At 47.6% G+C, this 14938-nt stretch overlaps 1 protein-coding gene across 2 annotated transcripts in view; it reads right to left on the bottom strand.

Moving 5' to 3' along the window:
- Nucleotides 1-14938, bottom strand: part of POLD3 (DNA polymerase delta 3, accessory subunit) — a 31734-nt gene that overhangs the window by 14950 nt on the left and 1846 nt on the right. For both annotated transcript variants that reach the window (XM_052699326.1, XM_052699327.1), the window contains exons 2-7: nucleotides 14037-14092; nucleotides 12121-12223; nucleotides 9947-9986; nucleotides 8120-8252; nucleotides 4564-4822; nucleotides 2617-2689 (exon numbers count right to left, since the gene is read on the bottom strand). In XM_052699326.1, the coding sequence (XP_052555286.1) occupies nucleotides 2617-2689; nucleotides 4564-4822; nucleotides 8120-8252; nucleotides 9947-9986; nucleotides 12121-12223; nucleotides 14037-14092 (664 nt within the window). The remainder of the gene's footprint in view (nucleotides 1-2616; nucleotides 2690-4563; nucleotides 4823-8119; nucleotides 8253-9946; nucleotides 9987-12120; nucleotides 12224-14036; nucleotides 14093-14938) is intronic.

Consider the following 14938-nt stretch of genomic DNA (forward strand, 5'->3'; position numbering starts at 1 on the left):
GATGGCACAGCATCAAAGGTGCCAAAGCCAAAGGTGCTGCAGCAGTTCATAAACACTGCAAAGAAGGCTGGAAGGCAGTGGCAGAAGCTGGTATGGTCATTAGGGCCATAAGACACCACAAAGGATTGGGAGCCCATCCCTCTTCTACACATCCCCCCTGACAAAACACCACATCCATCTTTACTGTCAGTTCACTCCTCTTAAATTGGAGCTTTAATTGAGCAAGAAGAGCCCAGAAAAAGAGAAATCAGGATTGATGAAAAGCAAGGAGAAGTGCGTGCAGCCTCCAGCCTGTGTAACATTACTAAAAATACTGAGTGTGGGTTCCAGTGTAGCAGTTTGTCTCTTTCTCAGCTCCAATCTCATCAAGAATCAGTCTCTTTGGCCTATGCAGCACCACGAACACAGGCAATTCTACTGCAAAAGGCTTAACCTAGCACCAGCAAGGTGGGAATGGATAGCAAGTAAAAAAGTCAGGCTAACTTAACAGCATTACCTATCAGGTTAGTCAGATAAGTGTAGGCACATGCAGAGGCCATTTAGAAGCCTGCATCATCCCTAGCAGGAGATCACAGAATGATAGAATGGCCTGGGTTGCAAAGGAGCTCAATGCTCACCCAGTTCCAACCCCCTGCTGTGTGCAGGTCACCAACCAGCAGCCCAGGCTGCCCAGAGCCACATCCAGCCTGGCCTTGAATGCCTGCAGGGATGGGGCATCCACAGCCTCCTTGGGCAACCTGCTCCAAGGAAATGGATGGGAAAAGCATCTAACAATGAGATCAAGAAGAGCAGAGGCTGCTGAGGGCTCAGAACGCCAACATCTTTCTCAGTGCTCAGAAGATGGGCTGGCTGCCTGACTGAATGAGGGAAAAAGCTCCAAAGGAGGAGCCTGAGTGACAGCTATCTTCTTTATCATTGATAGCACAGGGCTGGAGGACACAACTATTGCTAACTCAGGGCTTTCTGGCAATGGTGAAGTCTTTGAAGCCAGAAAAGGCACACTGACACATGGGGATTAAGTCTTACCTCTGGAATCACCCTATTTTTTCTATACACGTAATCATTTCCAGTTCTGCCCAGTTTGCTGGGGGCTCAGGAGAGGACCTACCCCCACTGGAAGTGACTGAAATACATCCACAAATTTATCCTGCCTTATCTTCACCACGCAATTTCAATTTCCTGAGTTTTTAGAACGTGAGCTTTTGGTCCAGGGCCCTTCAAAGACGTAAGAATGTAATGAAGTTAATTGCAGTAAGTGCCCTTGGACTTGGGAGTCTCAGGCTGAAAGCACTGTGTGCAATCTGCTACACCAAAACAGGAGCTCCAAGATGTCCATCAGCACTGCAAGCTGTGCTCATTGACTGTACCCTGCAGATTTTAACAGCTGCTTGCTAGACAGCAACCTTTGCCATTTACTCCTTCCCAGCAACTCTTCTTCTAATCCCCTGGGATTTTTGATTGGAAGAGCATCTTTGAAGAACATTCTGTAGTGCTTTTCCAACATCTAATCAAAAGCTTTGGCATGCTTTCTTTAGCCATGGGCAGCTTCAGTTGGAAGGAGCCTCCAGAGGCCATCTAACCCCCTGCTCAAAGGCAAAGACCATCTCTCATTTTTCTATGCTGATTAGCAGCTCTGTGCAGTCTGCAGGATAGGAATTAACCCTAAATCTTAACTAGAGGCTCCTCAGTGATTTGTGATGAAAAGTGAGCATCATTAACGTGCTCAGTGCAACAGGTTTTGGCAAACACTCTGCCAATAGCTGATCGTTCAGCCAACAGTGCTCACTTCAAATCAGCTAAAAATCCTTCCTGGGTTAGTCTGCACAAATACGTCATCTTAATTGATCTCTACCCAGCAAGCTTGTTGTCTGAAACATTCCACTTACAACTTTAATTTTTGCCTTAAGAGCTGCATGCCAAAAAAATTAACCCCTCTGAGTTCAAAAGAGCAGAAGAATGATAGAAAGGCCTGGGTTGCAAAGGAGCTCAATGCTCATCCAGCTCCAAGCCCTGCTGTGTGCAGGTCGCCAAGCAGCAGCCCAGGCTGCCCAGAGCCACATCCAGCCTGGCCTTGAATGCCTGCAGGGATGGGGCATCCACAGCCTCCTTGGGCAACCTGTGCCACTGCCTCACCACCCTCTGCCTCCAAAACTTCCTCCTCACATCCAACCCAAACCTCCCCTGTCTCACTTTCAAGCCATTCCCCTTGTCCTGTCACCACCCACCCTCACACACAGCCGTTCCCCCTCCTGTTTATCTGCTCCCTTCAAATATTGCAAGGCCACCATGAGGTCTCCCTGCAGCCTTCTCTTCTCCAAGCATGATGTGGAGAACCTGAAGAAAAATGAAGGATATCAAGGACATCCAACAAGCCTCATGCCACCAGGGTGGGGCGAACAGGGGGTGAGCAGCTCTGCTCCCTTTTCACTATTCATACCTCCCCAACACAGCTGCACAGCCAGGCACCTGCCATCACTAATTACTTCTAATTACTGCTTAGCTAAAAAAAATAAAATAAATTGATTTCCAATATCCCTCAGGACTTTCATTTATATATTTTTTGACTACAGAGGGTTGGTACCTAACCACAACTGACACCTGGCATCGAGCACTTACTCATGGCAGCTTTTCCAAAGAAGTTGTTCATGATGTTGGCCTTTGCTGATGGCTTACTGCTCGCTGCAGACACCTGGAAGCAAACAGAGGAGTAACCACAGGAATTATTCACGAAACACAGCCCTCAAAATGCACAGCACTGCTTCTGGACAAACAGAATTAACACGTATAACTTGCTGCCTGGTCAGCATCTCAGCTTTCAACACCTGTGTAGGAGAATTTGAGAAGAGTAGATAATAAATGGATCAAAAGGTTGAGAGTCCCTCGGCACTCTGTAGGCTGGGCCTTCAGAGCTAACCTAGGTCACATTCCATCTGATGGCTCACAGTGTTACTGAAACAAGTGGTTGGGATTTGGGTCTGTTCCCAGCAAAGAACTGTTCTTTTTTTTTTGCAAAATATCAGTGCCTCAATTCATGGTAACCGTCAGAGGAAAGAACACAGATTGGCCAAAGCATGAAGACTTTCTCCAGCTCCTCTGGCACAAATGCTGCACTGCTGAGCAGTCTGCAAAGAACTATCATTGCTCCATTCCATTCCTATAGCCACTAGCAAAAAGAAAAATCACACACACAAACACACACACCTAGGAGAGCTTGGTCTCCTAATCCCATTTATTTTCACGTAAAACAACCAGACGCTAAACTTTCCTAAACATTCAGACAAGCACGTTTCATCAGTTCTAAATCACAAAAATGAACCAAAATGTACTCCATTGTTATATAAAAAAAAAGCCAAACCACGCACAGAGAACATTACCATTTTAATACCCACTTGGAGGCCACACTGCTTTAAAAAGACTTGTGCTAATTAGAATTAAAACATAATCCTGTGCTGGAAAAAAGCAGCAGCTGGGAAGATAAACATTCTAGTCTTGCACAGGTCAGGCTCTGAAGCTTCCCTCGCAGACCAAGTTTAAACACCTTGATACTTTTAAGACCTGGGCTTCTCACATTTCACATATTGCTCAAAACAAATCCTTTTAAGCACAATAGAGAGCACGAGATCCTCAACTGGTGTATATATTGGCATAACTGAAGACAATGGAACAATTGCCTCAATGATGCAGCTATGCTGGTTTACACTAGTTGAAGATCTGGCTCAAAGAGGAACGTCAAAGTGTCAAAGTGATGGCAAATACACTTCAGTGGGCAGGTCAAGAGTGTGGCACATATACTTCCCTCAGAGGGGACTTGATGACAGAAGGCATCTTCTGTGACTGTGACACAGTTAAACACCTACAGAAGCACCTGAGCTGCCCAGCAGGCAGCAAGCTTAGCACTGGAAGCAGAGGATGAGGCTGCAGAGTGGCTGGTTAAGGTTAGCTAAATTCATAGCATCATTAAGGTTGGAAAAGAGTTCTAAAATCACCAAACACAACCCATCCTCACTGTGCCCATTCCTCATGGTGGCCTTGCAATATTTGAAGGGAGCGGATAAACAAGAGGGGAAATGGCTGTGTGTGAGGGTGGGTGGTGATAGGACAAGGGGAATGGCTTTAAAGAGAGACAGGGGAGGTTTGGGTTGGATGTGAGGAGGAAGTTTTGGAGGCAGAGGGTGGTGAGGCACTGGCACAGGTTGCCCAAGGAGGCTGTGGATGCCCCATCCCTGCAGGCATTCAAGGCCAGGCTGGATGTGGCTCTGGGCAGCCTGGGCTGCTGCTTGGCGACCTGCACACAGCAGGATGGAGCTGGATGAGCATTGAGCTCCTTTACAACCCAGGCCATTCTGTGATACGATTCTATGATGTGATAACGTCCCCAGGTGCCACATCTACCCTCTTCTCAAACACCTCCAAGGGCAGTGACTCCACACCTCCCTGGGCAGCCCATCCCAATACCTTACCACTCCTTCAGCAAAGAAACTTTTCTTAACAACCAACATGAAGAGCAAAGCTAGAAGAGCAGTTCATTAAAGCCGTTAACCCAAAGGGTCTGACGTCACTTACACTTGGAGCCTCCTTAGCTTTGGGTTCTTTATTTGTATCCTGGGCTTTGGAAGCAGCTTTGGCTGCAAACATCCCCATGATCCCCTTGGGGGGCTGCGAGCTCTGCTTAGCAGCTGTAGGACCGTGGCCATTGAGTGGTGGTGTGCTGACAGTGCTTGTGTCACTCGGTGTCTGGGAAGCAGCCCGTGCCAACGTCCGTGCTTGAGCAACTTCAGCTGGAGCCCTGGGGACTGCATCAGCACAGCGAATGGCACTGAACCTGTGTGAAGGAGTGAGAAATTGAGTTAACCTCTGGGGTGTCCACCTCCTCTGGGGTGTCCACCTCAGCTCCCTCCCAGGCAGCGCATTGCTTCTCCTGTTCCGCATTCTCCTGTTAAGGGAAGAGCAATTTAATTTGTGCCAGGGCTGGCACTGAGGAAAAAAAAAGAGGGAGACCTCTACTGAAAAGATCAGCTGGACCTGTCAGCAGGAGCCAGAGCATTCAGATGCAAAACAAGTTCAGATTTTATGGGGGAGGAGGGAGCCCATCTTCACACCCAGGGTGGGGATGGAGTCAACTGCATTCTATTCCTAAACTGGTTGCACTCCCTCAGGCTTGCAGCAGACATAGCTTTGCTATCTGATGAGCTTTACAACTTTCAGATGCTTTGACAAGAGTCCATTACAGCTGCAGCAAGCAGGTAAGGAGATCACAACTGCAACCCAACTGCTGAGGTGGCTCCCAAGACATCGAGGGACTTCGCTATATAAAGGCATTTCCATGCAATCTCTTGCAGACGGAGATGCATCTCAGCTTGCAGCAGTCTGAAACGTGATTGTCTGAGGGAGGCTGAGATACAAGAATTGAACGACGTGCTCACAGTTACAACACAAGTCACTGACAGTCAGGAATAGCTGTACCCAAAAATAACCCAGTTCTGCTCCCCACTGTGCGAATCACAGGCGAGGCTTTCCAGATTTCCTACAGCAATGCCACAAAAGAGCACGGGCTCACGCCTCCCCATCCATGGAATGACACAGCGTGTTTTTATTTGCGTAAGAAAGCAAGCAGTTCTCTGCCAATTAATTGCCTCAGCATTAGCAGTCCACTTTGACTCCCATCACAAACTGAAACGCATCAGCAAATATCTGTATGGCACTTTGAGGTTGCAGCAGCCATCTCTCGACATCCAAACCTTTAAAGGAAGGAAAGACGACATCGAGGGAAAATATTCCCCCTTTCCTTTCTACTTTCAGCCTCTTTTCAGCTCACTGCTACTCCATAAACACTCGTGGGCAACACCAGAACTCACCAGATTACAAACGACACGTGATCATCAATGGCTGTATTGAGTGTGCAGCAAAGCACATCTCAACCTCACGCACCTCTGGGAAGTTACCTTGCCTTAATGCTGCTGTGTGACTATAGCTCGTGGGCTCCATCCAAAATTCACTCAATAATCACTGAAAAAACAAGCAATGTTTGGACTGTGCTCTGCAAGCAAGGAGCTGCTTCCGCTTGGAAAGCTGACATTAGCAACATACATTAAATCCAGCTATTTACATGAGGGCACCAAGTCACCTCCACTGCCTTCGCAGCATAAGAGGTCCCATACAAATACAGAGGAGAATATATAGATCCTGGCCCCAGAGCTTATGAGATATATGGACTGAGAAGGAAATAAGAAGCCAGTGGGTTCTGTTTGCTATAAACATGCACATAGTCAGAGCTCTGTGCTCGCAGGGACTGTGGGGATCTCATCCCAGCTGTAACAGACTGCTCATGTAGTGGACAAGTCCAAGGGAGAGGGAACAGGGCTGGTCTGAATTTCGTTCAGCCAGCACACAGATGAAGAAGCTGCGTTTTTCTCAGTTTGTTTGGGAATTTCTGCTCCAAAGCCAGGAGGAGAATTAAACCTAGGCTGCAGAAAGCAGATTTCAGAACCTGCACTGTCTAAATCTGCTGCATGTACAAATCTGAAAGGCAAGCATCTCTAAGACACAGGCACCCCCATGTGGGGCTAGCCCACAGTAAACAGCAGAACAAGGTGAAGGCAGCCAGAAAAACGCCATACCTCTCCCCTGAAGCTGGGCTTTCCACTGCCTCCTATGGCACTGACATTCACATCTCAAATGCAGTTTCTAAGATCTTATTCTTCACCCAGAGGGTGGTGAGGCACTGGCACAGGTTGCCCAAGGAGGCTGTGGATGCCCCATCCCTGCAGGCATTCAAGGCCAGGCTGGATGTGGCTCTGGGCAGCCTGGGCTGCTGCTTGGCGACCTGCACACAGCAGGGCTTGGAGCTGGATGAGCGCTGTGCTCCTTTGCAACCCAGGCCATGCTAGGGATTCTAAGATGGTTTGCAGGAACTCATTCCCCGTATGGAAGTGTGAACAAGCGTTGTTTGTGGTTGGATTAGTAGAAGGTTGCCTTAGAATTCAGAAGAACTTCAGCCTCGTTCTTTCCCTCTGTGTAGTGCCTGGCGTCTCTGATCTTTCATTCAGATGCATTTCCACTCTGACAGCTTCATCTTGCTGCAGTTGCTACGTGCAGCACCATGGGCACTGTGTGTTAGAAGGAGGGTGGATGCTCCTTCTAGCTTCTACAACACTAAGTTGTAGAAAGAGTATGGAATACAAGAGTAGAAATGGAACTGCCTTCAAAATGCTCACAACAGTGTGAGAAAATCATAGAATGACAGAACGGCCTGGGTTGCACAGGAGCACAGTGCTCCTCCAGCTCCAAGCCCTGCTGTGTGCAGGTCACCAAGCAGCAGCCCAGGCTGCCCAGAGCCACATCCAGCCTGGCCTTGAATGCCTGCAGGGATGGGGCATCCACAGCCTCCTTGGGCAACCTGTGCCAGTGCCTCACCACCCTCTGGCTCAAAAACTCCCTCCTAATACCCAACCTAAACCTCTCCTGTCTCACTGTAAAGCCATTCCCCTTGTCCTATCACCATCCACTCTCGTAAACAGCTGTTCCCCCTCCTGTTCACATGTAGTGAAAGGTCACAAGATCTCCCTGAGCCTTCTCTTCTCCAAGCTCAACAAGCCCAGTTCCCTCAACCTTTTCTCATAGGAGAGGTGCTCCAGCCCTCTGACCACCTTAGTGGCCCTCCTCTGGGCCCTCTCCAGAGAGGTGGAAGAGACCAAAGAGCAAAGGCACAGACCCATAAAACAGAAGGCAAGCTCAGGTTACTGCTTTGCTGAACAAATCACTTGTGCTTTTGTACTGTTTCAATTTACCCTTCCTGTGTGACAGAGAACTGGATAAAATCGGGGATGATTAAGTGTGGCCAGGAAATGAGAAAAATGTTTCTAGCCATCTGACAAGAAAGGTACTGGAACTCTGCTGGAATAACAGAGTAAGTGAAGCAACTGTAAGCTGGAAATAGCTCCGTTTATAAAGCAATCATCAACGTGCTGTCTGGGGACTGGTTTGGCATGGCTCTTCTCTAGCTTTCTAAAAATCCAGGCATATTTGGTAACCACTGCCTTCTGCTGAAGTGCACTGGGTAACAACGTTTCATCAGTCTGGACTCAGGCAGCATAAGAAGTAAAACCAAGGAGCAACTCACTTGCTGCAGTTGTGCAGGTTGGTTTTGATGATATCGTAGTCCGTGTTGTAGAGCGGCCCGCTGTCTTTGAGCAGGGCTTTCTGAATGCTGTACACATGGATGCTGGTAACCGTGGTCAGTTTAGACTTTATTGCTGGGTGGGGAGAAAGAAGAGACCTCTGTTAGCACAGCCATTAAAGAACCAGGGGACAGCTCTACCTGAATTCATAGAATGGCCATAGAGGAGCACAGCGCTCATCCAGCTCCAAGCCCTGCTGTGTGCAGGTCGTCAACCAGCAGCCCAGGCTGCCCAGAGCCACATCCAGCCTGGCCTTGAATGCCTGCAGGGATGGGGCATCCACAGCCTCCTTGGGCAACCTGTGCCAGTGCCTCACCACCCTCTGCCTCCAAAACTTCCTCCTCACATCCAACCCAAACCTCCCCTGTCTCACTTTCAAGCCATTCCCCTTGTCCTGTCACCACCCACTCTCACACACAGCCGTTCCCCCTCCTGTTCATCCGCTCCCTTCAAGCACTGAAGGCCACCATGAGGTCTCCCTGCAGCCTTCTCTTCTCCAAGCTCAACAAGCCCAGTTCCCTCAGCCTTTCCTCACAGCAGAGCTGCTCCAGCCCTCTGCTCATCTCAATGCCCTCCTCTGGGCCTGCTGCAAGAGCTCCACCTCTTCATACAAATCTCAGCGTTTGCCTTCACAAAACCCAGCATCTGGAATCCAGAATATCTACACGTCCACCTAAAATTCGGCAAGAAAAGGATGGTGATACCCTTATGCTGCTGCAGCTGCTCCCTGCCATTAAAGATACCAACTAAAACTGCAGGGTTTCCTCCATTAATCCACTGAAATCAATGTTTTGTCTCTTTGGCTCTATTTAGACCGCAGCCTTGAGACCAGAGCTGCTTTCTTTTTTATTTTAAGCAATTCTTTGTTCTCTGCTTCTATCGCTCTTTCCACGCCGCCCTGGTTTGAGACGGAGCTTCGAGGCACTGCAAAAATACACTCAGTAATCATTTCTTGGGGCCAGTCCTAGTCTGAACAGCCCTGCTCCCATCGCAAAGCTCAGCCTCTTCCAAATGTAAGTCAGACCTTTGGCTGGCTTTGAATACAAAAAGCATGAACAACTCTGCTCTTCCCACCAGTACACAGCACACATAATTCAGCAGACCTGACGGATAGTAGCTGCACTGCTTGACAACACCCTGATGAAGACAACTTCACTAGAAATCTACCTCACATTTCAAAGAAAAATAACACAAGTCAGGCCATTCATACTGATGGTAAAGGTCACAAACACCACAGCTTGTTCTCAAACACCAAAGACGTTACTTGAAAGCGACAATGTCACTTTGCAGCTGTGTTTCTGTTGTCATCAGTGCTCATTAGCAGGATCAGACCTGCAAAAAGACTGAACAGAATCCCTGTTGACTAAAATGTGCAGCGGGGAAATCAGACCTCAGTCCCAAGGCTGCAAAGTTACTGAGCTGTTGGCTCAGATGGTCAAAATTCTGAGAAACAAACTGGTACAAGAAGTACACACCTGAACTGCACACAGCCTGACCAGGCACTTCATGCACAGATGCCAAGTGCTGAGCTCTGCTCACTTTGTTGTTCTTTCAAAGCAGAAAAGCATTTTGGAACAGGTTGCCCAAGGAGGTTGTGGATGCCCCATCCCTGCAGGCATTCAAGGCCAGGCTGGATGTGGCTCTGGGCAGCCTGGGCTGCTGGTTGGTGACCTGCACACAGCAGGGCTTGGAGCTGGATGAGCATTGAGCTTCTTTGCAACCCAGGCCTTTCTATGATTCTATGATTCATCACCTTACAATCCACTTACCTTCCAGCTTATCCTCTCTCACTACTGCAACCTTGTGGCACTGTAAGAAAAAAAACCAACAAAAACAAATTGCAATCTTAAGATTTGAAAATATTTGTAATATTTGTTTTACATAAGATCAATATCTTCATTTCTCTACTGAATGAGAAAGCCTGCAGGTTAGAGGTGCAGCTTTACAGCTGCCCAGGACTGTGCCACTACCTTTAAATGGTCATCAGCCACTGATTTCTAAAGCTACAGCTTCCCATTTTTCTCATACACTATTTCAGAACTCAGAAGAAATGCTCAGTCCTCCATTCCTGACATCAGGAGATGAGATGCAGAAGAAAATGAGAACAAAACAATGCAGCACAGCTGAGAAAAGCAAAGAGATGCAGCTGTTGACCAACTGCTCCAAAGCTGATGCACTGGCCCATGTATCTCTACAATGCCTGCAAACTCAAAGTTGCAATATTTAGCAAAGATGTGGCACCAGAGAAGCAAGCCACAATGAGAAACTCAGCATTAATTAAACAGCCAGAAATGAGTGCTCCCAGAAATGCACTCCTACAGCATGTATTCTTTCCAGGCTTCAAGTATCACACCTGCTCTGTGACATTCAACAGGCTGCAGTTAGTACAGGCAGTATCCAAACAGACAGGCTGGACAAAATCCATCCATTACTTTTGTGTCTGGCACATACCAACACACCATCCAGAAAATGAACAAGAGGCAAGAAAGCATAACTAACCTGAAAAGGTAAAGAAAGATCGAGAGTCTCTGTGCCACACTGGGGCTGTAAGCAAACAGCGTGCAGCGCTGAAAGCGAGAAATATCAGTGACAGATCTGGGGCTGTAGCCCTGCAACTGCATCCACAGCCTCGTGGCTACACCTACTGACAGCAGGCAGGAGTGCAGGCTCACCAGCAGGGGCAGGACCTGAAGCACTCATCCATTTCCTCCCAGCAGCTGTGCCAGATCCTGCCCACAAGCAGCTCTGATGCCTGCACATCTCCAGGTGCGAGCTCCTGTCCTGCCTTCTCTGGCCAGTCCTTAAGCATTCAGGCTGGGGAGCACCCAGCACCTTTTGTGTGCCATTCACTTCTGTCCCAATGACCCACTGTGGCTGCAGGTCATCTCTCAGCAGCCACTGGGATGGCAGTGCTCAAAACCATGATAATTTTAAAAAAAAATAAAATAGGGAAGGGGAAAATAAGTGATCTTTATGCACTGCCCTTTGCAGATCTTTCTTGTTTTAAAGATACTACTGAGTTAAACACACATCTCCCTATATCCTACGTACCCTATGCCAGAATTCACTTACTTGCATGACCTTTAAATTTGCCCTGATGTATTAAAAATGATGTGTGGATAAAATTCTTGCTGATTCTAGGGAGCCAAGAACTGCTGCCTTATTATTTCCAAAAGAAGCCAAAGAAATGGATGGGACTGTGAGCAACCTGGTTGAGAGGGAGGCATCCCTGCCTGCAGCAGGGGGTTGGAAACAGGTGATCTTAGAGGCTCCTTCCAACCCAAACCATTCCATGATTCCATGAAAGCCCATTAAACTCAGGCTATAGGGATGACAAAACCTCTAAACAAAGACCAGGGTTTGTGTTTCAGAAAATATTTGAGTATTCAGAAGATACACACAGACACTTAGTGGTGTCAAAGGCCTTCAGAGCTTGGCCCATTCAACTCTTCTGGGAGCAAAGGGGAGCAGGTGACCAATTTGCTTCTTTTCTTTCAACAAGCCCTGAGGTGCCAACTTTCAGATGGCATTTCTGAAAACCTGACGAGCAGTAAAGAGAAACACACAGTTATGCATTCATGCAGAAGTTAATACACTTCATACATTAACTACAGGACAACTGGAAGTGAATTCCAAGCTCTCTCCAGTGCTATTTCACACACTTCTACTCCACAGCAGATCCTGGTGAACACATTAACTGCTCTCACAAGGGCCCCTCCAGGCTATATATATATTCTTTTTAATAAAATTTGCTGTCCAAAAGTAATGATGAGATTGAGAAATAACCCTAACCCTGAATAACTGTACAGGTACAGAAGAGCCAGCATCTTGTGCTTGGTGCTGGAACAAACAGAACAAGTTGAGCTTCTGACCCAAAGGTTACAAAACAAGGGAGAAGATGAGAACAAACAGTTTATAGAAACCCTGGAGAAAGAAAACTCACTGTATGTCCATTCTGGATGAGGTTTCCTGCTACCAGGTAGGTGACGTGAAGCTGAGCTCCTGAGTTCTCCTTTCGTTTCCTCTCCACATAATCATACAGCATCCTGCACAAAGAAACCAGTGTCAATCACCCCGAAAGCAAAGAGCACACAGTGCAGCTTCCATCAAAAGAGCAAAGCCTGCCTGATGTGAAAACACTTTTACATCAACACTGGGATTAATTTAACCCTGTTGATCTGCCTTCCTCCTCTGCCTCCAAGGATCTCACAGCCCAACATTCAGCAAAGGAGAAACCAACTCAAGCTCTCAGTGCTTGAATGGCTGGCTGCAGATTGTTTCAGATCCTTGGGCTGCTTTGTTGTGAAGTTTTCCCCTTCAGAAATGCTGTTACAACCCCACAGTGAAACTCCTGACCAAAGAACTGGGGGTTTTGCACACAAGGACATTGCCAGGTGCTTCTGTACAGTCCCCAGCTACAACCACTGACACTGTGATCAGAAACATGAGGAAACTGTGACTACAGAAAGGAACTGAGTTTGCAGTTTCTGCCCATGCCATCATAGTGAGCATCCCAGTGATTCATGGTGAGCATCCCATGACAGAGATACTTGAAGATGGCAATGACCACACTGGCCAAACTCACTCAAACAATTCACTGTTGCCATCAGGTGCTTTTCAAGTTCCTTGGAGAGCTTTAAGCACAAAGTTGTCAGTTCTCCACCTCCACATTGCTCTCAAAGGAAGGAGAAGGTGTTTCCACAGCACCTGGGCCACCTCCTCCACAGCACTAAGTTCTCTGGCTCTTTCTAGTTTACTGCACGACCAGAAGTATTCCCAGCAAAGCTCTCCAGTCAGGTCTACACCATCACTGAAACACTTTTCATCATTTAATTGCTCAAATGTTCACAGAGCAAAGAGATCAAGGTTTTCAGCACATTAGATGCCCACGCTGCTATTTGAGTACTTTGGACAAGACAGGTGAAGATGGGCTCAGTACACAGCAAACGTGTCTTCAGGTCCCAACGACAGCTGGGAACAAGGACAGAAAGTATTTACAATATGGGACTAGACATGCTTACATAATCTTATGCTTAACTTGACCTTGCTGTGTATAAACAACCTCAGAATCCTTGAGAGGATACTCATAATCATCATCCCAAGGAGCCAGATAAGCAGGTATTCAACACAATGCGTGTGCTGTGCTGCAGGGCAAACAGAGTGGATGAGCATTAGGTGCACATGAGAGCTGCAGTTACCATCAGAGCTTTTTTCCTTTTTCCTGACTCTGCTCCCAGCAGTACCCACAGATGTATCCTGACTTGGGATGTGCAATGCAGGCTCACAGAGGCACAGCTCTGTTGGTGGGGCTGGCAGCAAATGCAGGCAACACTCAGTTTTGTGCTTCAGGATGAAAGGAGTCACACACATTCCTGGAGTAATAACAGTGCTAAAACATCTGTCCTGGCCCAAGTATTCAGGTTCATAACAGAGCACTAAGCACTGCTTAATTGAAAGCATGACACCCATCCAAGTCAAGGCAAGACTTGCCTAAGGGAGGAGCAGTGAACCACAGCATGGCCTGGATTGCAAAGGAGCACAGCGCTCATCCAGCTCCAAGCCCTGCTGTGTGCAGGTCACCAACCAGCAGCCCAGGCTGCCCAGAGCCACATCCAGCCTGGCCTTGAATGCCTGCAGGGATGGGGCATCCACAGCCTCCTTGGGCAACCTGTGCCAGTACCTCACCACCCTCTGGGTGAAGGTGTGTTAAATAACATAACCAACTGCACCTGAGACAGCATGCTGAATTTTCACATGTGCCCAGAGGGAGCATTTTAGTATGTTAACCACAACCTGAAAACAGCAATTAACAATCCTCTGCCACAAAAGCAGAGGCGTGCAGGCTGTGTTGATACTCACTGTTTAGCCTGGTTGACGTGGACTCCTAAAGTATAGCTCAGCCATTTGTATGTCACCTGCAAAAGATTAAAAATCAGGAAGTTTAAGAAAACCTCAGGCTGTTAAACCACACATTCTCTCGTGGGGAAGTCAAACGCTTTATGGCCCCCTTCCCCCAGAAAGAAACAACACAGGAAAACCTGGCAGAAGTAAGAGTGCATTGTCACCCCCACACCTTCGACACCGTGCCACACCGAAGGGATTCAATTCCCAAGATACGGACAAATTTCTGACCCCAAAAGGTGTGTTTGCATGAATGCCTTTTGGAAATGCTACTACGTAACTGAAGCCATTCTAAACCCCCTCAACTGGGCTCGAGGATCTGAGAAGTCATTTCCAACCTGAGTGATTCTATGAGAACGCCCACAGCGCTCAACTTCACATCAGGAACAGCACAATCCCTGGCTGTGAGAAGCAGCCATTGCCCTCCCATTTACTGAGGACTGATCAGATGATGCTGTCAGAAGGAACAGGTGGATCCCTGGCTGCATCTGCAGCCTGACAGCACTGTGTGCCAGATCTCAGGAGATGACAGGCACGTAACTGCACCATTAAGATGAGCCGCATCCCCAAACCTGCTTCCCCTCCCACTCTGCCTTTTTTAACACCTCAGGCTAAGGTCTCTCTCCTGCTTCAACCACAACGATTAAATTGTCATTAATCTAGCAGCTTATGGAAATAAATGATAATGACACAGGCAGTTCATGTTAATACGACTCCTCTTGTGGCCCGAGAGCTGCAATGATTTCACCGGTTCAGTTTCAAAACAAAGATTTTACACAGAAGGAAAAAACAGGCACATGGTTACTGTGCATCCCAATCTTCACAAAAGTAACAGGGCTTCAAGATGCTACTGATAATAA

The sequence above is a fragment of the Tympanuchus pallidicinctus genome, unplaced genomic scaffold, assembly GCF_026119805.1.
Source record: "Tympanuchus pallidicinctus isolate F22 unplaced genomic scaffold, pur_lepc_1.0 scaffold36, whole genome shotgun sequence".
NCBI classification, from domain to species: Eukaryota; Metazoa; Chordata; class Aves; order Galliformes; family Phasianidae; genus Tympanuchus; species Tympanuchus pallidicinctus.